This window comes from Anastrepha obliqua, chromosome 2, assembly GCF_027943255.1.
Source record: "Anastrepha obliqua isolate idAnaObli1 chromosome 2, idAnaObli1_1.0, whole genome shotgun sequence".
In the NCBI taxonomy this organism is placed as follows: Eukaryota; Metazoa; Arthropoda; class Insecta; order Diptera; family Tephritidae; genus Anastrepha; species Anastrepha obliqua.
Genome location: NC_072893.1, coordinates 5,921,313 through 5,948,660, shown reverse-complemented (window position 1 = coordinate 5,948,660; position 27,348 = coordinate 5,921,313). Strand labels below are relative to the sequence as shown.

The 27,348-nt window shown below is 38.3% G+C and overlaps 1 protein-coding gene across 6 annotated transcripts in view; it reads left to right on the top strand.

Annotated features, from left to right (window-relative positions):
• Positions 1-27,348, top strand: part of LOC129236929 (dorsal-ventral patterning protein Sog) — a 155,113-nt gene that overhangs the window by 40,575 nt on the left and 87,190 nt on the right. The window contains exons 1-2 of one of the 6 annotated variants that reach the window (XM_054871238.1): positions 10,464-10,607; positions 11,965-12,837. In XM_054871238.1, the coding sequence (XP_054727213.1) occupies positions 12,417-12,837 (421 nt within the window). In that variant the 5' untranslated portion in view covers positions 10,464-10,607; positions 11,965-12,416. Of the gene's footprint in view, positions 1-10,463; positions 12,838-27,348 lie in introns of those variants that run through there. The other 5 variants (XM_054871235.1, XM_054871237.1, XM_054871233.1 and 2 more) reach the window with 5 other exon arrangements.

Genomic DNA, 27,348 nt, shown 5'->3' with positions numbered 1-27,348 from the left:
GGCATCTTCACTAATGCTGATAGCGCAAATTAAGTGTGAATTTTTAATATGCTGTAATTTTTTTAACTTAGTATTCGAAAATTCAGTGCGCATGAAATAATCATTAACTCGTACATATACAATACATACATATGCATGTTTGTATGTACGCTCATAAAAACTTTCACTAACAGACAAAAATGAAACAAAATAAATAAATGATACATAATTTGGCTGTACTGAACAAAGTCAACCCACACATCACATTTCCGCCGTTTGTTTTCATTTTGTTAGCTCTTTTATTTTGTTTATGAAAACCGACTGTAATACATATAGATAGAAACGGGATGAAGCTATTTTTTCAATCCAGATACTAATAGTTCTGTATGATTTTTCGATAATAAGAAATATCGTAGCCTAGTAACTGAACGCCGATTCTTCGAGACTCCTGCTCGGCTTTGAAACACCCTACAGACAGAAAAAAATTCAATAATTAGAAGCATACTGGATCTTATGCTGCATCTTACGCTGTTGACAGAGAACAATAGTGTGTCCATGGAGAACTGGATGGTATCAGATAGAATATTAATGTCTGATCACTGTTTTATACCATTCAACCCCCAAGCCACATCCTACACTTCCTCTATGTTTAGAAATCCAAGAAGAACGTGTTGAGATGAGAATATGGAATCGCTAAATATGAGGTTGGGGGATCATGTTTTTTGTCTGGACAACTAACAAGTACAGAACTCAGACACAATTAGGTCCATTGTACTGTACTCGGATCCCCTTTTAATTTTTTTTAAATCTACCCGATCTCCGAAGAAATCTGAGTAGATCTTGTAGTGCCAAGGAGCCAAGGTGGTCGCTTCTTAACACATCAGTGCCAAAGACCTCAAACCTGATTCGCGCGAAGGCAGGGCAGATGGACGGGAAGTGGTCCGCCGTCTCACCCTCCTCTTCACAAGCTGGGCAGAGTCCACTGTCTGAGATGCCCACCCTTTCCATGTGCTTCGCCCACAGAAAGTGGCCCGTCATCAGTCCAACCAGCTGCCTGCAGTCCCTTCTGTTTAATGACAGGCGGATTCGCAACAGTCGGTCGGACATGACGAGTAACATCAGCTTGGTCCATCTGCAGCCTCTTTCAGCTTGTCAAGTCCGCTTGTGGGTTATAGTAACCCATTTGCTAACCGCGGCTTTGATGGCTGCAGAAGGTATACGCTCGACAGCTGATTTGGATGTTGGAGGGGGTCCTGAATAAGGTCTTCAAGAAGTCCACATCAATCAGTATTGTCAAAAACAAATCTCCACCATGGTGGAACGGTGAATTTAGAAAGCTTAGAGACAAATTAAGGTCAGTTTTTAACGATTGTTATGTGACCGTACCATGAGGAATGGAAAGATACTAGAAAAAACTTAAAAAAGCTAAAGCTGAGTCTTGGCAATCTTATTGCCCTTTATTAGAAAACTCTAGAGAATCCGCAATACTGAACGAGAGATTGTCTAAAGAGCACTCCAGCCATGTCTTTATAAGAAGTGAGATTGGAACACGGGCAAGCTCTGCCAAAGAGTCATTAGAAACGTTAGTTAAATGCCACATTCCTGGGTGTAAGCCCTACGACCTGCCAAGATCCTGGACTGTTCAGAGGTCCCCAGAAGGCGAGAGAGATTCAATAGGAGATACAGAGAAGATTGTCTGTTCAATAAACAGTTTTGAACTATACCATATAAATAAGCTGGTGCAGATGGTGTCATGCCAATTATGCTTAAAAAGCTTCAGAAGCATACGGAGATCTGGCTGCTACGCATCTTCAAAGCATGCCTTCGGGTAACTTATACTCGAGCGATCTAGAGAAGAGTAAGGGTAGTATTCATACCAGAGGTGGGTAAGAAGAAACAAAAGGTAGCGACAGGTGCATCTCTAACAAAGGGGGACCTACTTTCGAAAGGGCAGCACGTTTACATGAAGGGTAGCAGCTTTTCATGAGGTAATTGGTCACATTGAAAATTTTCACCATGGCGGCTTTCCCAGAAGTAGAAGGTGCTTTTAACAATATATCAGTCGAAACCATAACACAGTCCTGCGAGGGTGAGTTTCTAGAATGGCTGTACTTGTTTCTTGTAGTTTTTTATGCGTTGAAAACGAATCTGACCTTCAAAATGCTCCATCACGTCAGGATTTTTGGTAAATGAAGCCTAAAAGGTCAAAAAATGGCCATTTTAGCCATTTTTGATAATTTTTTTTGGGATTTGAAATTAACAGTTTCAGTTACGCCAATAGACGTTATACCCAACGATTGGCGTAACTGAAACTGTTAATTTCAAACTGTCATAACTTTTTTTTTTAAAATCGTACAATAATTTAAAAAAATGGGTTTTAAAGCTAAAGAGTTGTACTATGCAACCTTTTCATCGAAAATTGAAAAAAAAAAATTTTCTATCCCAAAAAAAATTATCAAAAATGGCTAAAATGGCCATTTTTTGACCTTTTAGGCTTCATTTACCAAAAATCCTGACGTGATGGAGCATTTTGGCCTTCTTTCACGCGGACGGTCATCAACATTAAAATCACCGTCCTTGAAGCGACGGAACCAATCTCGGCACGTTGTTTCACTTAAAGCAGCATCTCCATAAACTCCTTGTAGCTCTCGATGCGCCGTTTTTTTAATGAAAGAGAAAAATCAACACTTCCCGCAAATGGCGAATATTCGGCACAAAATCAGGCATTTTCACAAAACCAAAAGTTTATGATACCAAAACACAATCACGAATGTGTCGAATCAGTTTGTTTACCATATATCTAAGCTTGGCTTATGACGTTTAGGTTATATTAGAATCGACTAGCTGGCGGCATCTATTGACAAACAACGGGAGCTTAGTTGAGCATAATATAAAAAATCAACCGACGTTAAGGTGATAAGAACTGAGATATGAGTCTAAGTACTACAACCAGGTCCTTGAATTCAATGAACTTCGAAGCAAAAAAATGTTCTTAAGACAATAATATGTATATCATAAGATCCGACCAAAAATAACGAAGGTATAACAAAACATGCAAAAGGCAACCCCTACGTTCGGCAAAAAAAAAAATTAAAATTAAAAATTTTGAAATTACCCAACAAAAATACTTCAGTTCATGGGTATACGGCGCACTTTTTCGATACCAGCTAATGTGTAACAGTATAAAAAACATAATTTTTTTCTTAAATAATAAAAACGAAGATCTTTCTAGTATCTCCACCCGCCTGAATTAGTGAAAAACTAGTTATCACTGAGCTGGTTGGCAAATAACAAAATAACTTTGATGGCGAACTTTAAATTTATTGCACTAGATAACCAGTTTCCTAGGGGGCACACACCACCTCGACAATCCTATAACAAAAAATGCCATTGAGTGAAGAAGCAGGTACAGCAAGGGAATCTCAAAGCATTACAATGAAATTGAGAGCGTTGGAAATGTAGCAAGTGCCAACAGCATGTTCCATACCGGCACCGACACCGGCAGCAGCATCACCATCACCATCGCCAGCACCATCGCGATCATCATTGGCAGCAGCATCCGTAGCTATGCAAGTGTGAGTACGCTTCTGCATTGAAACCAGCAGCATTCGTCCATCGTTTGCTTATGCAGGAATTCTGGTGCTGGCCTCTGTTTAAGCATTTTCTTGGATTTGCGCTGGCAACCCAGTCCTTTGCGGCAAATTAGTCAATTGACAACATGCACCAGCATTACACCATTGCCAGTGCCACTGACTTTACGTCAGGTTTAGTTGAACAACAACAACAACAACGGGTGGGAAACGTGTTACAATTCGCGAATGAGCGGCAATCGAATGTGCATACAAACATACATGCACACGTACAACAACTACAATAACGGCAAAAGCAACTGAAAATCTACAATAAGTGCACGAACAACAATGATAACAGAGTCTGCATGAGTTGTTGCTGCTGCCCATTTGTTGCTGTTTTCATTTTTGTTGTCACTCGATTAACGCGAGTATTTTGTGTGCGAGTGTGTATAGTTTTGTTGCTTTTTTTATTGTTTTTCTTTTGTTTGTAGTATTTCGAGTGCTATGTGTGTTGTTATTGTTGCTGCTTCTTGGCTGCGTTGCGATTGTGTGACTGTGTGACTGTGCGACTGTTGCTCTCTGTTGCTTCTTGCTCTTACTCTTCTTCTTCTTGCTCTTCATCTTCATACTGCTGTTGCTGTGATCAATTTGTGTTTACATGCAAATTAATTGGTGGTGCAATTAAAAATTGTCGTTGTGGTCGTGTTGTTGTCGTGGGCTTGCGATGCTAAACAGCGGAGCGAATTGACTCTTGATGTTGCTGCCCGATAGTGATAATAATGATGTTAGTTAACACAATGAGGACGCTTATAATCACGTTGTCAATGGTGGTCATGGTTTTTGTATAAATATTTACATACGTACATATCTACATATTGTACATACACACATACACACATATGCGCACATCTAATAAATGTCTCAGAAATGTTTTAGAACTGAAATTTATGTGCTCGTATATGAGATTTTTCTTAATTGGCTCAAATAGGCAAGATTTTCACCATCAAAAATATCTTGAAATAAGAAATAAACATTCGATTACATCAATTGAGCTCATCTTGTGGCTGCTATATCTTCCATTGGGTGTAAAATTTATAAAATAATAGATTTTCTATAATCGATGTGAAATACCATGCATACATAGATACATCGAGATAATATAAGGGGTTAGGGGTAGTCAGAGGCCCGAAAAAATTATGATTTTCAATAATTTTTTTGCTAGTCATTTGCTTTATTTTACAAAATTAAAAACATAGCATTAATGCATCAAGCTTCGACTTGACTTTAGCAAAATTTAAAAGAAAAATAAATTAATAATTGTAAAAGTTGTCGCTGTTTGTGTGCAGCCCGTTTCTCCAGAAGTCCTTTGCGGTGATCATCACAAGTCTTTGGAGATTCATCTCAAATCAATCGGACAAGAGAAATTAGCTTTATTAATAGATAATCTTGCGCCTGATCGAAGTTTTTTCAAAAGTAACAATATGGCAGCCTCAGGAAATATTTTTCAGATTTTCGAAAAAAAACCGACAAATAATTGTTGAAACAAAATCCAAAAAATCCTTCGATCAGGTACGAGTTTTTTATGTTTTTCAAAAGCAGTATAAATTTTATTGAAACCTACAAAGCGCTTTTTAAGTTACAGTGATCACCAGTTCAAAAAATGTTAGTTTTGAGAAAAACGCATTTAAAGTTTTGCCATCGAACTCCGGAGCGCCCAAGCGCCCTTTGTTAATTGTTGAATAGCTCGAAAAGTATTTGTTGGCTTCACTTCAAATTTTCACACAATATTTTTAAGATATTATACTTTAAGAAAATGCAAAAAAAATCCAATTTTTCAAAATTCTGACTACTCCAAACCCTTTAAATTTACTACCCCACACCTTAAGAAATTTACAACATTGAGTCGGTTTTTGTTTTTTTTTGTTAAAGAAATTTTAATGTTTTTTTTTTCTTTTCAAAACTGGGAAAATATTATTGATCATGTTTCACGACTGTTTTTTTTATAGAATTTTTTATATAAATTGTCAAGTTGTAGAGAAAATAAAAGGGTATTACATTGATTTTTCGGTGCTCGGGGATCGTTCATCAGAGCTATTAATTCGAGAAACTCTGGATGCCAATATAATACCAGCTATTGTTGAAACGCTATTACACTTATTAGAATAAATCATTGTTTTGACGCGTTTTATGGGACGATGAGTCATTGGTCCAATGCATATTTTCGGGCACTTAACTTCTTTAGAATATTTCCCCTGGTCAGAAACAATTGAACGTTTAAAATCCATCATTTGATGCTTTATTGCCTAAATACAGCCTGATTTAATGCGAAGGGTGTGTGTGTATGCCCCAGTTGTGCCGGTCGCGTGTCCTTTAATTTAATGCAGACAGGAGTACGACAGGGATGCGTGCTATCCCCGCTCTTATTCAATTTGGTACTGGACCTAGTAAAGCGTCAAGCATCCGTGGCTAACCGAGGTATATCCTGGTATTCGGGCGACTACCTTGAAGGTCTTCATTACGTCGACAACATATGTATGTCTGCTGTCGCACAAATACTCACATATACAGTGAAAGATCGCAGAGGCAAGCGAATGTGGAGCGATAGTGGGCTTGCAAATCAACATTGCGAAGGCAAAGATGATGTGCGTAAACATTGCGGGCTCGCAAACCTTTCAGTTAAACGGCACAAAGCTCGAAGTAGTAGATAAGATCTGCTATCTCGGAAGCCTCATCAACAAAATCGGCGGCTAAGCAGCCACATTCGCAGTCGGATATCGAAGGGTCGCGCTGTGTTTGGTCTTTTGGACAAAGTGTGGAGATCATCGCATATATCCAGGCGCAATTTGAGGATATTTGAATCTAATGTAAAGTCTGTTATTCTGTATGGGTGTAAGACATGGAACACAACAAGGCGTGATATACAAGCACTTCAGGTATTTATCAATCGCAGCCTTCGCAAAATTGTGCGCATTTTCTAGTCTGATACCATCACTACCACCGACCTCTGGGCATTAACGAAGCAGATACCCGTTCATCGGGCGGCGAAGGTGGAAATGGATCGATCACACACTGCGAAAGCCACATGGAGATATCACAAAAACAGCCCTAGACTGGAACCCGCAAGGCAGACGGAGATGTGGCAGGCCATCTAACACGTGGAGGCGACTAGTGGAAGCAGAAGTGCTACAAAGAGGCTGCACTTGTCGACGAAACAAATTCTTAGCTTTAACTCCATAGGAACTACGGAAAAATATAAATGAAAATATTTAATTAAAGTTTATCACCTCTGAAAAACACGATTTACCATTTAATTAAAGGTCGCCTTTGACCATTTTCATAAAATGATTAATACTTTCCGCATCACCTTATTATGGAAGGGACAAACCATAGACAGAGGGAAGGATCTGCATAGAACTTGATTCAAGTACTTTACCAACTCTGTGAATAGCTCAGACAGCAGTCCGTTGGCTACCGCAGCTTTTTTGTTCTTTAGCCGCGCTAAAGTCGACTTATTCTTCGATAGAGGCATATTTCATATGCAAAACTTTGGAAACGACCATTCCGTCAATTTTCCGTATGGAGGTTACTGCGAAGTTTCATAAATTTCTTTGTCCCGGAATCTTGACTAGATTAGAGACTAAAGACTAGACTTTCTTCCACCACAAATCCGTTACTACTTGTAAATTTGGAGTCTTTTTTATAGAATTGTAGTTGTAGTCACTAAGCCCAATGGTTTGCGGATCTCGGCCCTCACAATTCTTGTGTCAGTCCCTGCTCTTACGAGGGCATTCCCCCGTTGTGCAGTGGCACTTCAGCAAATAAGGGATTCTGCATTTTAAGTATTGCGTGTAAGGAAAAATAATTTAAAGTCGGTTTAAAAAAGTTTATTATTAAAAACAACACTTAAGATGTTTTAGATGTCTAAGAGAACTCTATGAAGGTTCTACGTCACAGTTATTAAAATTAAATAAGGGAACAATAAATAAAAAAAAATAATAATAAACTAAATATGTAAATTGATATTTGGAGGATATTATTTTTACAACTTTTATTTTCATATTTCCAATTTTTTTGTTTTTAATTATATAATACTTTTAGAACTAACAAGGAACTTAGCTATTGTTTGTCTATTGTCACTTAAAACTATTGTAAATAACTATGCGTTATCTCTTGCATGCCGTAATTCCTTTCAGTTCTTGGACTAATGCATCACGTAATTTTTTTTCATTTTCTTTTCTGAATATCTCGTTAAGTATGAATTTGATTAGTTATCTATTTGTAATATACCATCTTTGCTTGCAACAAAGTAATGCATTGCCGCCAATGGTCGTCAGGATTATACTGCAAATGCACCAATTAAGCAGCCGCACCTCCAGCAAATCTCATTTGCCGCGCATTTCTACTTAGAAATTGATAATTGCTTAAATCTCCGAAACACAACAACATCGCAGTCAATTCAATAATAAGTTGTTAAAACCCTCTGCAACATATCTAGAATGCATGCAACATGAGTGACATATGTATAAGCGCAACATTGTGTCTAGCAATATGTTGCTCTGATTTAAAAATGTTGACAAACAGAACGCTACGTTTGTTTGAACAGCGACGCAAGCTGCGTCTTCTACGCTAACGTCGTAACAGTCCGATTTTCGCCTCTTGGCCAACTTAACAGTTCTTGGACTTGATTAATGAAAGAGAGAGAGTGAATGAGAGAATAAAGGCGCGTTTCGGCGGCTACTTGACAGCATGTAGCAGAACTGTGCACCAGTAGTTTTGTGAACGTGGTGCATATGCCCTATAGCATGAAGGGTATTTATGTTAACCGGTATGGATCAATGTTAGCATTTTCGAACCAACATTTTATGCAGCAATCGCTTTTAGAATATATTACTACAAAAAATAGATGTAAATTGAAATTTTGTTTATAAATATTTAATTTCTTTTTTTAAGTAAATGTTTTGCACTCTGCGCCTAATTTTATTTTTTATGCTATTCCTCTCAGTCCAACGACAACATATTTTTTAAAACGAAAAACATTTAAGATTGTCTTGTAAAAATTTCACACTAAATGTGCTAGATTTGCATAGGGTGCTTTCTTTTAAACGTGTAGTATAACAAGCGCGTAGATACCAGTTGTTCAGGTAAACACATGTTTATGCCATTTCTGTAAAGTATACCCGGGAAATTACCATGCAAAGTAAATGTTTACATATTGTGGCAACTTACGCAGAAATTCTTCCACTTTACAATGCGCATAGTTGTCCATCTTAGCAGTTTATATTCGTTCATATTCAAAACGATGGATTGATTTATATCTACATTCAAAACGAACTCAGGTTGAGTGCACCGAAGAAGCTATTATCGCTGTAGAAATGTACTATATATGGAAAATTTTGAGGAGAAGTCTGGGTCTACATCCAAATAAAATTCGGCGATGAAGAAATGCACTATCATCTGCTACGTACGTTCGGTAAATGCGTTGAAAATCAGCTGAATATTTAGCGATTATGTTTATTGATAAATATTTCGTGCAACATACTACGACACGTCATACATACATTGCTCATTTGGGACGAACTTTTATTGGCCTAATATCTCAGAAATCAGTCTTTGCATTAGTCTTATAGGTTATTTGATTCGACTAATTTCGACTAATTTCTGTGGTATGCTTCAGACCACACCCAAATGACTAATTGATAAAACAACTAGGATTGACGACTTGGAAGCCAAAATTCATAACCTCCGGTTATGCTCGAAAAGGTGGTATAAAGTAGAGCCCAACGCTTGGGCTAAAGTAAAGTAGCCAAATGCTTGACATTTTTTATAAACTCGAAATATACAAAAATTAAGATGCAAATTATATTTGCAAGCTAATAAAAACAAATTTCACTGATATTTTTGTTTTGTCTAAACATTTTTTAAATCTAATTTTCAAAAATTGTTAGTGGATTTTATGTATTACTGGAAATGCATTCAAAAACTCAATATGAAATTCTTCAACGCGTCTCTGCTCAGTGAATGCATGCAACTACTTGCATTTGTATGTTGACCGCAATGTTTAAAAATGATCTCGTTGGCAACACTACTCCTAGCATTTATTATTGGATCGTGTCTGGTTTCTCATTCGTTACAATTGCTTGTGGGCTTGTTGTATTATGCGATGACAAACGCGAACGTAAACGGGAGCGCGAGCACAGCCAGCTCAAGCAGTACGAGCAACAAATTCTTCGTTTATCTACGGCATTCGTGGTGAACTGTTCCAACATTGCGATCATATTGTAGTTGACGACCAAAGCTGTCGCCGTCGCAGTCGAAGTCGATGCTAACTCAGATGCCACCGTCAACGTCAACCGCCAGCATAGGAAGTAGTTATGCAGTAGCAGCACTGAGCTGCGCAATAACATCAAACATTTATGCATCGAATGAGCAAACGCAAAAACGCGCTCTCGAAACGAGACAAACCGAACTAAACCATACCGGACGAACTCCGAAACGACCAATGCCAACATCAACTGCACAACTGCGCCAACAAAATTATTGACTACGGCCAAAACGGCAACGTTGTTGTGGGGCTTGCGTACAGAGTGCTTTAATTTACTACTAGCATAGGGAACTCAATTCGACGGCAAGTAGAGCCGAACAGAGCAGCGTAGAATAGCAGACGCAGACACAACGCAACATCGTGTCTCCCTCTGTATCTGTGTTTGTGTGTGTGTATTATATGAACTCTCGTAGTATCTTAATATCTTGCTCGCTTTCGAGCAGAGTGGGCAGACACCGACCGATCGACCGCGTAAGCGACCAAACAAGTAGCCGACAGACAACCAACTCAAGCAGCAGCGGCAATAGCAACAGCAAAGGCAACGGCAACGGCAACAACAACTATAACGACTACATGAAAAAAAAGAGTTTTTCATATGAGCGCGCTCGCTGAGGGGTTTATTTATTCAACGACCGATCCCGTGTGCGGACATTATTTTCCGAAACGTTCGCAAAGGAGCACACGACGAACAAAACGCGATACAATATCAAAAGAAACCAATCGATTCGATTGTGGTCCGTGCATACGTTATTAAGTCGAAAAGTTATGCGCTGCATTATTTTGCATGAAAGTCAAATATCTTGGCGCAGGTTTTTCAAATGTTTCGCGAGCAACGCGGATTTTTTGCATGCGGATAAATAAAAGTGAAGTGTAAACTGTTATCAGATAGCCGTGAGACGAATATGGATATTTTTGAATAATGAACGCGTAACTCCATAAGTTATCAGTCGAGGGTTTGAGTAAAAAAACACTTAGACGAGCGCAAAAATTAAAAAAAAAAAAATTATTAAAATTAGGCAGGTATTTTAGCGAGCTGTAGCTATCAAATGCATGCCGCGCAGCCCAGTGCAACAATACAAAAACAACGGTCATGTTTTGTATGCCAACCGCCGCCTCCAGCCCAAGGCTTTAGGGTCACTGTTAGGCTATGAATATTGACTTCCGTGTATTTGAGAGCTTCCACTTCCAGCATTAATTGAATAATTTTCTGATAATTTGTTTTTTTATTTTGCGTTTGCTTTTGCCAAAGTGTAAGATATTCGAACGACTAAACAAGCATAAGAACAGCAGTGCTTAATTAAAGAGAATATTTAAAAATAAACTGTGTAAATCAGAAAATTGTGTGAACGAAAGCGCGAGGGAGAAAAAAGCGGCAAAACGCAAATTTCATTTCATTTACAAAACGCCGAAATAGCGACGGCATATCGCTGAAAAGGAAGCAAAAAATAAAGATAGGCGGAAAAACACTCGGCAAAAAACACTCCACTAAATATACTAAAATTCAGACGCACATTTGTATGTGTGTGTTACTAAAACCCTATTACTGCACCAAATCGATTACAGTGAATAGCCATCCACTTAAACTATAGGAAACGGAAAAACCCACACCATCGACGGAAAGGCGGCGTAAAGGTCCTAAATTAACGACTACCTGGTTCTAGTAATATTTCATTGATAAACTGAAGGCGCTAAGCAGCTGACAGTGAGTCAATCCGCCACAAAGCACGCCAGACAACACCGCCAGTGGGCAACGCTGAGTGCCAGCAAAAGCGCATAGCGAAAAGTAATAACAGAAATTTAATAATTAAATTATTTGGCAGAAGTGTTATCTAATCTAAGTGTACGCTTTTCACACTAACCACCCATCCACCTATCGAACGACCGAACAACCAACATACCAACAAAAATAACAACAAAAAACAAAGCATCGACAAAGCAAACAACCTGCTTGCCATCCGCGCGCGATACGCAACAAAGTGTGTCGCAGAGTCACTCACTCAGTCAGTTAGTCAGTGTCAGAACGCGAGCGTGTTTGTTTGTCATCACTATAACAGCACAATTTCATTTTTTTTTTTTGTATTTCTTATTTAGTTTGCGGATATTACTTGTATATCGCCAAGAAGCGTGGATCTTCTGCATACTTCGTACACCGAAAGGCGTGAAATCAACGGTGAAAGAGTACAAAAAAAACGTTCTTTGACAGTCACAGGTTAAACGAGTGTTTTAACCGACGAATACATAATTTTCAATAATTAATTTTCATATATCCATACGAGTGTGTGTGCATAGATTTCAAGAGCAATTAATTTTCAACGTTCAAAAAGCAAAAAATATAAATAAGTGAAGTGCAAAGTGTTAAGAGAAAAAGTGCAATCTACACAATTGCCGCGCAGCAATAGCAGCCATAAAGAAATTAAGTGTAAAATAATAAAATTTAGCTGGAAAATAGTGGCAGCGACAAGTAAAGCAAAACTAGTATAAAATACTAATATTTATTATATTACTAATAAAATAAGAGTAAAGTAAGAAACGAACCACATAAAATGGCCATCATTAGCAGTACAAAAACGACGAACTCGTCGACGTCAACCAACTATTACACATGCAATGCAACCAGCGCAACGAGCGCGGAGTGCAGCTCCGCGATAGACACACCTGCAGATATGCTAAAATCAAGAAAGACGACAAAAGCATCCACATCTTCTGTCAGAACGTCTTGCGCAGCATTATTCACATCACCGGCAGCCGCAACGGCAGTTACAGGAAAATCAGCGCGACGAACACTGTCATTATCTGCAGCAGCAACGAGAGCGGCAAGCTCCACAACGCTGTTCAATCTCCTCTCCAAATTCATCATATTTGCCATCTTGATTTGCACAGCGCCATCGTCGGTTAGCGGCCGGCGGCATACGCCACTTTTGGTAGATGAATCGGAGGGCACACGTAGAAATAACAGACCAGTTGGTAAGTGAACTATTCAATACTATAAATAAAATATTATTTAGGAATTTATAAAAGATTATTTAGGAATTTAAGGTTGACTGTGGGTGGATTGTAAGCCAGTCAAAGATATGGATAAAGTAGCGCAAGATATAAACCAATTTTAAAATTCTTAAAGCCACTTTTTGGAAAAACTTTAAACACCAGCTGAACTAAGCTCAGATATACTGGGCGGTTCATATAGCCTTGGGAAATTGAATTTGGTTATGGTTAGATTTGGTTGCCAGTTGCTTGTCTCGGTGGCCCTAAGGCTCATTGTGATACCTGCATTTGATTTCCATCCCCTACCTAAGTTGCTTAAACCACTTAGCTCTTTTTAAGAAGTGCTAATTTCCAGATCTTCAAAGAAATAATCGTCAAGATATTTAGCACGACTTTTTTGAAATTCAGGATATCACAGAGGAGGTGTTGTACCGACTCATTTTCTTCTTCATCTCCAAAACTCCTGCAGAAGTCATTATGAGGGTCTTCCATTCAACTGGCTAGGGTGCCAATGGTGCAGTGACCCGTTATCACACCAGTGAGGACGCTGGTAGTTGATCTGTTGAATCCAGGCAGGCATTTTGTCCTTTTAAGATTCAGTTTGGGCCAGAGCCAAACAACCTTCTATTGGTTTCCGCGATTACGCTCAAGTCAATCAGTTCGTTTAAAGAAATTCTTATGTCCCCTACCACTCGCTGAAGCTCCTTTCTTGCACACTCATCCGCTCCAGAGTGGCCGGGGACCCAACAAGCGAGAGCGGTCTCTTGCATTCTTTAACACACATCTTGAACTGATGCACGCTGCGGCCAGTGTCTTCATCGCTGATTGAGTACCAACAAAAATGGTAAGCTTTGTCGGAGATAAATCTTATCGTTTTTGCTGCTTTGTCTACAGCGTAGATATCAGCTTTGAAGACGCTACCCCGGTTTGGAAGTCCAAAGGGGCAATTTAAGAATAATTGTTCCAGGTGCACTCCCGATCCATTACCCATCTTTGAGTCGTCAGTATAAATATGCTGACCCCTATCATCTGATCTGACTCTAGTCTATACTTTCTGTCAGTTAAGTAAAGTAAAGTTGGCTATAAGTCGGCTATAAATGACTATATTTTCCAATGATTTTTTTTTTTTTTTGCTGAGATTAATAAATTTTGCTATTAAACAATTTCATTGAAATGACTTCCTGCCGGACTTTCCAGCAGCCCTTTTGGCGGCACGACGACTTCTTCTTAATTTTCGAAAAAATATTGGCCAATATTGCTTTAGGCTGTCAATTTGTGCGGTTGCTACACGGGAAATTTTCATAGAAATTTACGATTTTTGCCAATAAACAAGCATATTTGGTCATTGTCTCTTCGATAAAGTTCCCATTTCCAACTCCATTTGATGACATGCTTGCCAAAACCATAACTTTGCCTTTGCCGCTGTGTTTTATTGTAGCTCGCAAATTTTCTAGTGTAAGCTCCGTATTGGCCTTGCGTCGTATAAAAGGTCTGCCATCTGGTCCAAATAAGTTCCTTTTTACCTAGTCTGCAAAAAGTACGGTGGTCTTATTTAGATGGCCACGCACAAGCTGACTTACTTCTATTCCTGGCACTTATGAAAGGTTTATTACGGGCTATTCTACCATTTAAATTTGCTTCCCTCATTACTTTTCGAACAGTTTCTGGAGGGCAAGTCTTACCTAAATTCTTTTTGGTCCTTTCTGTTAACTTTGGAACACTGTTTGCTGGATTTTTCTTCACATGTCGCACTAACCCTTGACTCTCTTGCTCTGTGAAAGTTTTATTTGTGGCTTGTCGTCCCTTATTTACCATACGAGTTTCCTGCACATAGCGTTGGACAATGTGCTTAACGGTTGACGAACTTAAATGTACAATTTCAGTTATTTTACGATAGGACATTCCTTTTTTGAAACGCTCCAAGCTAACTGAAGCGGTCCCATGGTTAAAAAAAAAACAAGCATACATAAAATTTAGTATTGATTGCTTCACGTCAAATTCACTGTACAAACTCTCGCATAATAAAAATACAATTTCGTTTGTTGAAACTAAGCTGCGGCGTGAATTCTCTCAAGGATGAAAAATCTGTTCAACATGGAATTCTTTGTTGGGTTTTTTTGCATTAGAATAAAATAAGTGGACACGTTTTTGTATTTATGTTAAGAAATGAAATAAAACAAAATAAATAAAATATCTGCATACTCGGTTTTTCCATTGCATACTCGGTTTTTCCATTTTCGCAAATTATTATGAAATATAGATCAACTTTACAAAAAAATCGTACCTGTGTCAGTTGTGAGTGACCGTATGTAAACGGCTGAAGTTTTTGACACAATTTGTGATGTGCGCCTTGCAATGGGTCTATAAATAAAGAACTCTATAGTTCCGTGGTTTATAGTTTGTAGTTGCCGAGCTGGAACGCCATTAGAAAAAATGATCGAAAATTTTATGTTTCATATGCATAGTGGGACCAAATACCAGGGTTGGCCATAGCGCACTAAATAATCAATGCAATAACAGAATTAGTGATTTGAAGATTTAGTGATAATGAAACCCTGAAAACCAAAAAATTTGTGTCAGTGCAAAATGCCCAACCCTGCCGAATACCAAACGAACGTTGGATAAGCACAACCCCATGCAGTCGCTAATCTGTCTTAAAAATGCAATTTTGCATGATAAAATTGAGTTAAAAATTCACAAACAGTTAAAAACTGGTGTAAAATGTTGACTACTCATACCTATTTAATTTTTTCATGTTAATTTCAAAATTTTCTCCATAAACTCAGTGTCAGTTCCAAATACTATCGATTCGGTGCATTAACAGCGTCAGTACGTCACTCAAAAATGAAAGAAAAAATTGCCTGTGTCAACCTTGTCCTTCTAGCGGTAACATATGAGCGACATGAATCATCTCGGTTTTTCCCAAATCAATCGAAGTCGTAAAGTTTTACCATTAAGTCAAAACGCCTTTACAACAAACTAGTCGCATATGGATGGTCATACCCCGAAGGTACATAGATAATCAAACGTCTTCCATGCGTAGTATTTTTGTTTCACGCGAATTATTGCTGTCATACCGATGTTTATCCACAGATGCTAACGTACCAATTATCTGAGAATTTTCGAGCTACATACCCTTACACAGAATACATGTATGTATATGGTATATAGAAACGCCCTGTATTAATTTCCACAAAAATCTGTATGTTTGTTGTAGTTTCATTGACAAAACGCTCTTCCAATGCCTCTGCGTACATACAAACCTGATGACCTGTGTTAACGCCAGGTCACACCAGCTCAGCACAAAGCATTGGCGTTTGTGTGGCATTAACAAAGCGGAAAATTGGGAATTCCCTAGCGCATTGCTGCGTGCTCAGCGAGAAGTCGAACTAACAAAGCACTCTTATTTAACTGAGTTGCTTCAGGTCCATTAACATACCTACGATTGGTGTGCAGCTATATTTGCTGTTGTTATTGTTGCTAGTGTCGTACTTGACAGACAGTTAGACGTCAGCATGACAGGATGGCTAGCGCATGCCGGCTCAATAGTAGGCAACAGACAAAGCAACTTTTTTGGTGTTGGCTTTCATGGATAGGCATTTTTTAAGGCACTACTGCGGGCGCTTTGAAATATAATTTAATTTCTTATTAATTTCATTTCCGTGGGGCAGCGCGCATATGTAGCCATACTGTCTCCGATGTGCATTCTGCGCCATTAGGACATTATCTTCGATGTCTTGACCAACACTTGTACTCGGGTATGTGGAGATTAGATGCCGCATAGCTCCACCGGCTGGGCAATTAAATGGGTATTTAAGTATCTTTCACGACAGCGCGCATAGTCACTTTTTTACATTCACGCAGACGCCTTTTGGTGCGTACGAGTATAAGCGTGGATGTGTGCATTCCTTCAAGACTTTATTATAACTGCATTGTGTGGCGATTGCGTTGTTGTACGTGTACATATGTATGTATACATAATAGTTGTTAGCCGCGCACAAGCACCATAAAATACTTACCTACATATATGGGTTTTTTTCATTCTCCATTTCATCTACATTCCTTGTGATGTTTTTACTGCATTTTTTTATACTTCATTTATTCAATGGTGCCAATTTGTCTATTTACTATTATCTTTAAGCTTTCCATGAGCTCCACACGCTCTCTACCATATATTCGTATGCACATCTGTAATTCCATTCTTCTCCCATTTTTCTTTCACATAGAAGAATTCTTTTGTTTTGGGTTTTTGATTTAATGCTGCTGTGAAAGATGTTCAAATGAAGGTATGCGCATAGGTGTGTGGTATGTATGTGTGTGTGTGCATAGATTAGTTGTATACTTAAGCCGCTTTTCGAGCAGATTTCTGTGTGTTTGTTTATACTTACTTACATACCTTTTAATGTGTGCGAAGGTTTATCTCCAACAAAATTATGCGCTTCCTGTGAAAACTCGAGCTAAAACCTGAGAAAACCCGAAGCAGCGCGGCTGCATCATCTGAGCTGTGTTGGAATTGAATTGCGATCACGTGGACGCACTTACATGTGCACATTTCATGCGTTCTTTGGTTACATTTGTATTTAGTTTTCGCTAGCAATTTACTTGCCTTTTGGCGCTTTTAACGAGGTGCGGTTGGCTGGCGGATCACTGACGGATCACTAAAACGAGATATATGTACATGAGTATTTACATATATACAGATATGATATACTCGTATACCCCTCATACAAATTACTCGTACAAACCATGAGTGCAATTAGAGCAGCTGTCACTCAGCAGTTCTCAATCGTTGGAGTTCGAAGAAATCATTGATATGCGCCTTGTTGTATGATCTATCCGTGTGTGCGTTTGTTAGTGTGTACGAGTGTGTACCAATATCTGTTTGTCTATATTACGTTTATTGAGTTGATCTGGTAATTGCACCGAGTTGGGAACAATTAGTGTTTAATAGAAATTTGTAATCTCTTTCGGCCGGTTTCACGACAGCAAATTAAGTGAAAAATGATTTCGATTTAATCTTCACTTAAATGGCCACTGCAGCCCACTTATGTTGGAATTAAATATTATCAATTGCAAATTTGTATTCTCAAATCAGCTGTTTTGACAGTGACAATTGTTTTTTTTTTTTTTTAATGGATTCTAATGATGCAAGTGATGTGTAACACAAAATTTTGATAAATGTAGTGAGGCAGCGCCGAAATTTTCAATTTTCGAATGTATCATTACGCTGTGGCCCTTCGCTGTAGATTTTGTTTAACCCTGGGCACCCGGGTCTGGCCAAGTTTTTCTGCACTTTCTGATGACTTGAGCTTCCAGATAGCTTTCTAAAATTTAATTTTTTAGCGATTTATGGATTTAACCTTTTAATAAGTATCCTCGAAGAGGATGAAAAAAGGTCAGATGTTTTATTAAAATACACGTGGAAATGGAAAATCAGAGGCAAATTCAGAAGTATTTTTATAAAAAGCAAAGTTTCCACAACTGTTAGCTGCTGCAAACTGCACGCCTGTGAAGATTCTGTCTCCTTAAGGGGGGAAACCGGTTTAGGTGGCCAAAACTTTGCTGTTTTTCGAAAATTTTTTAAACAAAGAAGGAATAATCAGAAATTGTTTAAGTTTAGAGGATATTTTATTTATATTTTTAGGTACACTTTTAAATTTTTTTGAAGCTATTTCCGCGGGAGATAGGGGCGTTAGAGCGTGCTGTCCATGGACGATCGCCATCCGAGTGTCTTGCTGGTGGGAATTCCTGAAGTTGCAATTTTTCTCTGAAATAAACAGCAATTTTTTTTTATTAACAACAAATTTCCTAAGAATATGAACCTAATTGTGTTAAAAAATATTGAAAATTGCATGCTTTTGAGGCGCTTGAACACAAAGTAGCTTTTTTATACCTTATTTTTTCATCTATTTTGCTTAAAAAACCATATTTTAAATAATAATATAATCCCAGAATTAGGTTCATATAAATTAAAATTGAATAAAGAAAAAATCCCGACAAATTTTAGAACGATTGGTCGATAAATTTTTAAGCTAGAATGCCCACCAGTTGAAAAAAGTAGTTTCGAGAAAAACGTCGTTCTAACTAACACTCGCTACGGTGCGGAACCGACGGGCAGTCACTTATGTGCTCAAAGAATCGGGAATAATGCGAATTTCGCTCAAAAATTTTTACCACATATTCTTGAGTAGTTATACTAACGATTTATGCAATAAAAAATCGATTTTTTGATCGATCTAAACCGGTTTCCCCCCTTAAATGAGTAAATAATTGGCGTTTACTCGCTTAAATGGGTGTTTGGCGCAACCGAGGAGAAGGATTCTGTTTGTGATAAGCGTCCACAAATGGTCAAATGGTTTCTCCGGGTCAGTGCAATAAAATTGTTAATTTTGGTGCCTAACGATTTCTTGAAATATTTGAAAGTTTATAAGGTGATGATGCAGAATTGTTCCAGAATCGAAAAACCTACTTTTAAATTAATATATAATCACTCTGTGACATCAAATTGAGCATCATGGATATTGTGGCCAGTTGGCCGGGATCGTCACATGACGCACTTATATTAAGAAACTCGCGAATGTTTAGCAAATTTGAGGCAGGCGAATCTGGAAATGGCTGGCACTTGACGACAGTTGTTACGCTTGCAATCAGTAGATAGTGGCTCTCTTGTTAAAGGTAGAAACTCGAGCCGCATCATTGTACAATGGGTCTAAAATAACGGCACTCAATTGTATTGAACGACATTTGGAAACTACGATTTCCAATACTCGCTCTGGAAATACGAATGCAAGTCAAAGAAGTTGAAGGTACCATCGTAGCAACTGGAGTATTGCAGAACATTTGCAACATAAATATAACCTGTGCTTGTTGTGTTAGATTAAATAAATAAATAACGACATGACTGCTCCCCCAGTATATGGAGATGATATAAATGTCGGATTATATTCCCCGTCGTGCAAATAAAAGTCGAGTTCACTTGTTAAAAATCTTTCTTCACTTTATTTAATTTTATGTTAAAACTAAGCTCGTAAAGTCATGTGCTTCTTATTTGAATGTATGTCCGTTTTTCTAATGATCAGTTCAGAGCTCTTGTAGTTCGGTCAGTGATGTCCATTTTCATTAAGTTCGCTAAAAATGCAAAGATGCCTTGCATATTATTGCTTATTATGCCCACTTCTAAAAGTCCTTCGTTCGTCTGTCAATCCCACATAAATGAAATTATCGGCACCGTAGTTGATGTACTCGCAGTCCCAGCTCCAGGCCGAAGTGATAATATATACAGAAGAATTTTGAATGCTTGTAACATTTACTTAATTTCAACCATAAGAACTTTTGTGTTCTTTTTAAATATTAAGTAAAAAGAAAATTCAGGTACTTTAAAGTCAAGTACTTTAAACTAAATAAATAAAAATTACTTAAAACTGCTGCAACAGGCAAACAACTGCAGTAAAAATAAAAGTAATTTACAACATCAATAACTTACATAATATATATCGGGTGTTTTTAAGAGCTTTAAAACTTTAAATGATAATACAAAACAGAAATATCGTTTAAATGATTTTTTTTTATTATATCGTAAATAAATCTATGGCTTTTATTTTTTGAATATGATTACAATTATTTGTCCGACTAGTTCTTGCAATTTTACAAGTTTTGATAACTATTTATTTCAAACAGCTGTTATTACTTACTAACATGCCAGACTTTGAACTTGTCATGCATCAAATATTGATGAAACTGAGAAAATTTAAGTGAAAATTATATATTATATAAATATGTATATACAGATTTATATATATTTCTATATCGCTCACACCCTTTTTGGTTGTTTGGCCGAGCAAGCATTTGCATACAAATAATATCGAGATGTATATTTTCCAATTACGTTTCATATCGGAGCTACGTCACCCAATGGCGTCACACCGATGATCTCCTCTTTAATACGAATGGCCACCTAAATAATATTCATATACAATTGCCTACATTGACACACACATATGTATAGTATGTATGTGCGATTCAATAGTAAAATATATAGGAACGGTTTATTGATTAAACTGCAATAGAAAGTGTTTCTCAACGTACTCTTCTTCACGAGCGCCGCTCAAAAAATATGTTTGCCCCGCCATACTCTTCATACTCTCCACACTCTACCCCTTAAAATTGATTTTGATTGGCCTATTCTGCTATCGTTGCTTTGTAGTACTCATCGTATGCTATCCTCTGCGGCTCTGCACAGCTCCACTCTGTTAATTTGACATAAGTAGTATTTCTTTTTCGGTTGTAGGCGAACTGGTTCGCCAAGCGATAACTTATTTCCTCTAGCATTAGCTTCCTTTGCAGGTTTATTCAAAAAATTTTAAATGTATGAATGAATGGATCAATCAATGAAATCGCGCTGCCGTGTAACAACAAGCGTACGCACAGAGAAACAAGTCGTTCGACCGACTAACCGATCGTCCCACTATGCATTTGATTTAATTTCGTTTGGACAAACCAGATTTAATAAATGAAATCAAATAAGACAAAGCAACGAAAAATAATCGTAGTAATATATCAAGCTTTAAAATGCCAAGCAACGGCTACGCACTTTTGCCAATAGTTTTATTTTTTTTTTTTTGTTACTTTGTTGCTGTTTTAGTGTTTTGGATATGGATGTTAGTGTTGGTGTTAAATTAATGAATTGATTTTCGATTTTTTGTGAATGTTTTGTATTTGGAATTTGATTTGTTGCTCGGTGCTTACCACGCACCTTTGATTCATTCATTCATATATTTGCGCGCCTAATCATTCAAGCAGAAAGGCTTTTGAGTGGTCGTGCAGACAGGTAGACACACACATATGCACGTTAAATACAAGTGAATTGCGCCGGAAGGGCAGACTGATAGGCAGCATTGCACTCAATTGCACACCCCACTTATATGTAGGTATAAATATGTAAGCTTTGCAACGGCCTAACTGTCCGGCCGGACGGATGTTGAGACGGCCGACTGCTTGCCGCCAATCAACAATCGTCGGTGGTCGGTCGTCTGTCGCCAATTGCAATTGAGGAGGTGTTAAAATGTTGTTAACTGATTTTTAATAAGTGCGCCGGCAACGGCAACACGACAACAACAGAAAGGCAACAAAGCGACGATAAGAAATAAAAATTACACTTAGACGTTCACATGATGACGTGTTTTACATTATACCTACAGTCTTTAAATGTATTTATTAGATTTTCTATTAAAGTTTCGCAATCAATGATACAACTTTCAATGCAACAACAGCAACAGCCACTGCCACAGTTGATATTAGCTGTTGTTGGCCTGCAATAAAGGCATTCGAGTGGCGAGTGCGCGTCATCGCCAAGTGTTGCCTACTGTCCGCCTCTATGGCGCTGGTGAGCGGCTGATGCATCTGTCTGGTTGTTTGACGCCACTTTTCGCTTTTGGTTTTTTGGTTTGGTTGTTGGCGCAATTCGGCCACTTGTGAATGCACACTCACAGTGCGCCTCCGACTGCACGCCAACCCAACCATTGGGTCGCCACAAAATGTCAGTTGGCTTACCGACGTTTATCTGCTGGCTGCCGCCTTCTCCACTTTTGTTGCAAATTCATTTATTTAATTAGTGTTTCCTTGTTGTCAATTTTTTGGCGTTTCATTTTTCCTTTTATTTCATTTTTAATTTTCGATTTTTTGCTTTTGGTTCGGTCACTCGGTGCTACTTTATTTGCTTTTGTGCATATTTGGGAAGCGCACACTGGTGCGCGCGTGTGTGTTTATGTGTGCAGCTAAACGTTTAAATCCATTTATAGCACAAAGTTAGCCAGTGAGTCTGTTGGCGCGACGTAGTGCTCATTCGACTTGGGAGTTGGCTGTTTGCGCGCCTCCACGGATAACTGACACATCGCGCTTTGTCGCCTGCCTGCCTGCCTGCCTGCCTACCTGTTTGCTTGTGGACTGGCTTTGTAGGTCGTGCTGGCTGCCTTAGCTGCCTTGTCTGCCTAGTTTGTCATCTCATGGCTGCCAATATGCTTGCGCCTGTCTCGCCGTACGACTTTATGTCTGCCTCTTTGTGCGACTGCCAGTCTTCCCCTACATCCGCCGTACTTCTAGGTAGCGTTTGCCCTCCGCACGCCTGCCCGTCCGTTCAAACTGCCTTCGTTCTGTTTGTTTATTTGTTTATGTTGTTGTGTGGTTTTGTTTGCCATTTGCCGCCGCGTATGTGTGGGCAGAGGAAACACTAAATGCCCACAAGGTGTCAAATTGCAACAGACTTTGTTGCTCTCGGTTGGTTGTTGCATTTTTGTTGTTGCTTTTATGGTTCTTTTGTTTGTTATTTGTTATTTTTTATTTCTTTTGTTTTTTGTTTGTTTTCCTTTTTGTCTCTAAATCTTCATTTTCTCTCCTTAATTCATTCTTTACCTTGTTGTTGCTGTTGATTTGCATCCAAATCAGTATATTTTGAATGGTGACTTAATCATTTTGTCGCCACGCAGTTGCATTTTAAATTAATTTATGTTAAAATTTCTGCGACAAGTTGACATTTTGGCTCGGCTCAAATTTGTTGTTTATTGCTTCACGGCTTCATTGTTAAGAATTCAAATAGTAGTGAAAAAGGCAATTTGGCAATTAAATGTATTTTTGATTTTTCCTTGAATACTCGAAATTATTGGTAGTGTTGCAAAATTTATTCTAAAAATACACAGCTTGTCAAGAATGAGTTTACACATGGAAAATAAATACAATAACTCAACTAAAGGTTTCAAAACCACAGCTTTTAATATTTGGAATGCTTCTTTTTTAATCCAATATGGCGAAAAGATTTTTAATGGTGTGACCAATATTAAGCCGTTAGCTGGTTCTCAGCGGATGGGCTGACGTAGCAGGAGTTACGAATCGGTTTGTTTACGAAAAACCTAAGAACATGTTAGTGATATACGAAAAAAATTGACACAATGTCACTTCATTGCCGTCCGAAAAACGACTGATTGGACGAGTGTGTGAATACATGTGAAATGATCGTGCTGAACTCGGCTGACGAATCGCCCCCGTTAAGTTCCCCTCACGATTTTGTTTTCCACCACAGTTCTTGGCCAAACCTAGTCAAGGATAATAGATTACCAGGTTTGCTTGTTAGGTATGGTTAAACAAACATTTTTTGAGGGGAACTACATCAGGGAAGGGATTCTACATCATTTGTTCCTGAGTCTCACGAAATTTAGCTTGTGGCAATGACATAAGAGAAAAATCATCACAGTCAATGCTCATACAACCGTTGTCATGACGTTAGGATTGTTTGTATTGATTTTTTTCGCATATCACTAACAAAAGCTAAATTTTTTTAAATAGTTCCCAAGTGAAGCCAGCCCATCAGCTGATTCTGTCGAATGCGCTCAGAACCTCTTAAACTCTTTTCCCCATTGTTACTGTCAAGAAACTGCTTCCAAAATTCGTCTCTTTAATTATTATGCCTCTTCTTTTCGCCAAGCGTTAGAAGTGGCGAATAGATGAAGCAACTGGTATAAACATATATTGGCAGCACTGAAATAGAGCTGCCTAAAATGACATGTGTTTGTAAAATAGTGGGTTGTACCAGTTTTATGAGATATGACCATAACTTTGTTGTTGCTTTCACATGCAAATTTTTCGTCAAGTGAGCCCAGCGAAGGGAAGAGGCCTATTATAGCAAATATTCAGCGTTGAACGGTACTTTACCGTTACCTATTCTCTGTCAGACACTTCTCTACGATTTTATTTGGTAGTTGATGATTGATTTTTGCTTTATATGCATCGAAAATTAAAATATATAGTGTTTTTAAAATGCCAGGCAAGAGTGGAAGACAATATAAAATTTCATAAATCGCGTTGAAAACGAAGGTAGACTCGAGCTAAAGTGTGGAAGTGACCATAAACCTAAGATAACCGAACGTGCAGAGCGCTTATTTATATGGAAACCTCAGATTTCGATCACACTCTTACGAGAGAACTCAAGGAGTGCCGTGATGTTGTTTCTCATGAAATGCAGAGATATTGGTTTTTGTTGCATTTTATGTTTATTTTTCTGATAAGTTGTCGATTTTATTTACAAAATTGTCTTAAAAATTCTTATAATTGATACTAAAACAAGTTTAAAAGAATAAAATATTTGAATACTAAAGTTGAAACACTGAGTTAATTTTCAATGCCTGACAAACTGTGTATAATTTTATTTATTTATTTATTTATTTATAAAAATTGACTTAAAGAGTAAATTTTATCAGCAACATAACATAACATAACATAAAGTGATAGCGTCGAGGCCTTACGCTTAAACTGTGTATATGGAGTACTTTTGTATTTTGTCTTAAATTCTATGGTATAGGTTGGTTATTTTAAGGAATTTGGTTATTAAAGATATTGAATCGGAGGTTGGGGAAGATAGGTGCGTCATTGTATTTGAGTTGCAGAAGATTTGTCTTCTGCGGGCGGTGTATAATGGGCAATGAAGGAGGATATGTGGTATGGTACATCTTACGTCCGGGTTGTACGTACATGTAGTTGGGTTAATGTTGGCCATTAAATGTCCATGTTTAGCCTTTGTATGCCCTAGACGAAGACGCCCGAATTTTATGTCGTCTAGTCGGGTCACCCTATTTTTATGCTTTTTTATAAAGCCCGTTATGTGTGGTTTACCTCTTGGTACCAGTCATTATTTGAGTTCCATGCATGGTACTGTTTGTTATCGAAATTTTTTTTTATATGTTTTTTAATGTCGGTTAAGTTGAAGTTGTCTGTCATTAGTGTTGGTGTTTGATGTGCTTGTTTGGCTGTGCAGTCAGCGAATTCATTTCCGCTTATGTTGGCGTGTCCCGGCACCCAAATTAGTTTGATTTTAGGGTATTTCGTTATCATAATGTTTCTAATGGTGGTTGGATAGTGATCGTCGTTGTATAAGTTTGCTATTGAGTTGATGAGCGAAAGGGAATCAGAACATATTAATTTATTTTATCCATCACATATTAAAGCATGCTAAACAAACATACAAACAAATATGCGAGTGTAGTTTGAGTTTTCACATTCCTAAATCGTGTATGCAGTTCGACAGCGTCATTCCAATTTCATGCCCTTGACCTTAAATTTGATCCCTTATACGCGACTATCCATACGTCCATTTGGCGCGGACGCATTCTCCACATTACTAAGCATACACATAGCCATACATGTGGACACTTCCATTCCAAGTGAAAGTTGCCACCATCTCAAGCCTTTCCTAGCTCAGCTAGCCACCAGAGTGCCTTAAGACTTGCAGCTTTATTTTAAATTTGTATTTTATCACTCGCAACTATGCATGCGTGTGTATGTACGTGTATACTCATCCTTGCCATTATTTCTGTGGGCCTCTTCTTCTAAAAATGCAACGATTAGTATGTATGTATGCATTCCGCGCCATAAATTGGCATCCAATTGCCATAAATGCCCCGCAATTCACTACCAATCAGCGCAGCGGCCCAACAAAATACGTCACCCTGCCTCCCTGACACACCGCTGCACACCACCAACCAGTCTGTTTGCCGGCCAACATGATGTTGTGGCAACATTGACGACAATGTTGGTGCGTTCCACTCGTGTTGCATGAGCGAGTGCTGCAATGGCAGTTCAATGACTTGTGCGCTTCTAACTAAGAAAGCTGACTGCCTAACAAACTAATAGTGTGGGCCGGCCGGCCAGTGGAATGGCTACTAACTACACATACATACAAACTAACTATGTACACAAACTTTGATTTTCCTTTTAATTTTATACATTTTTTTTGGTTTTTGTTCGTGTCTACTTGTTCCGCTGTTTGACTAGTCGATCGATCGCTCGCTGGCTCACTTATAAAGGTTGCTTAGTTAGTTTGGTGGGTCGTTAGCGTTGTCAGCAAAGCCACCTACGTCGTCGTCAGTGCATACACCGAAGACAGGATGTGCTGCTCACTGCTGCGTACTGCGGAGGCGCGCACAACACCAACAACATTTGCTTAGAATGGTCGCTCCAAAAGGAGGACATTCGCATATTGAGTGCATGTTTGCATTCATGCCTTGGTGTGCGTTTGCAAGTGTGAGTGTGTGTGCGCGTGTGTAAGTGCGAAAATATTGATTTTAATGGCCAAGTTAATGTTGCATATATGGCAAATGGTAATGGCTAAATGTTAAAATGGCAATTGGCAAATAGCGAAAAGGCGAAAAAGCGAAAAAGTGAAAAAGTGCAAAAATACCAAAGTGATGAAGGCACTTAAATGCCATATTCACTCAAGCCGCTGCCTCTGCACACACATGCACCTATGTGTTGTATATAAGTGTGCAATATTTTAGCATACATGTACACACATACATACGTACTTGTATATATTTGCACGCATCAATTTGCAGTTGTGTGTGTGCGTGTGGAACCTGGTTGCATCTAAGTAAATGAATCTTTGGCTAGCCTGCTGTTGCTTTTGTTGCCGCCACTTTCGACTGGCGGATGATGTCGTTGTTTTTCCGATTC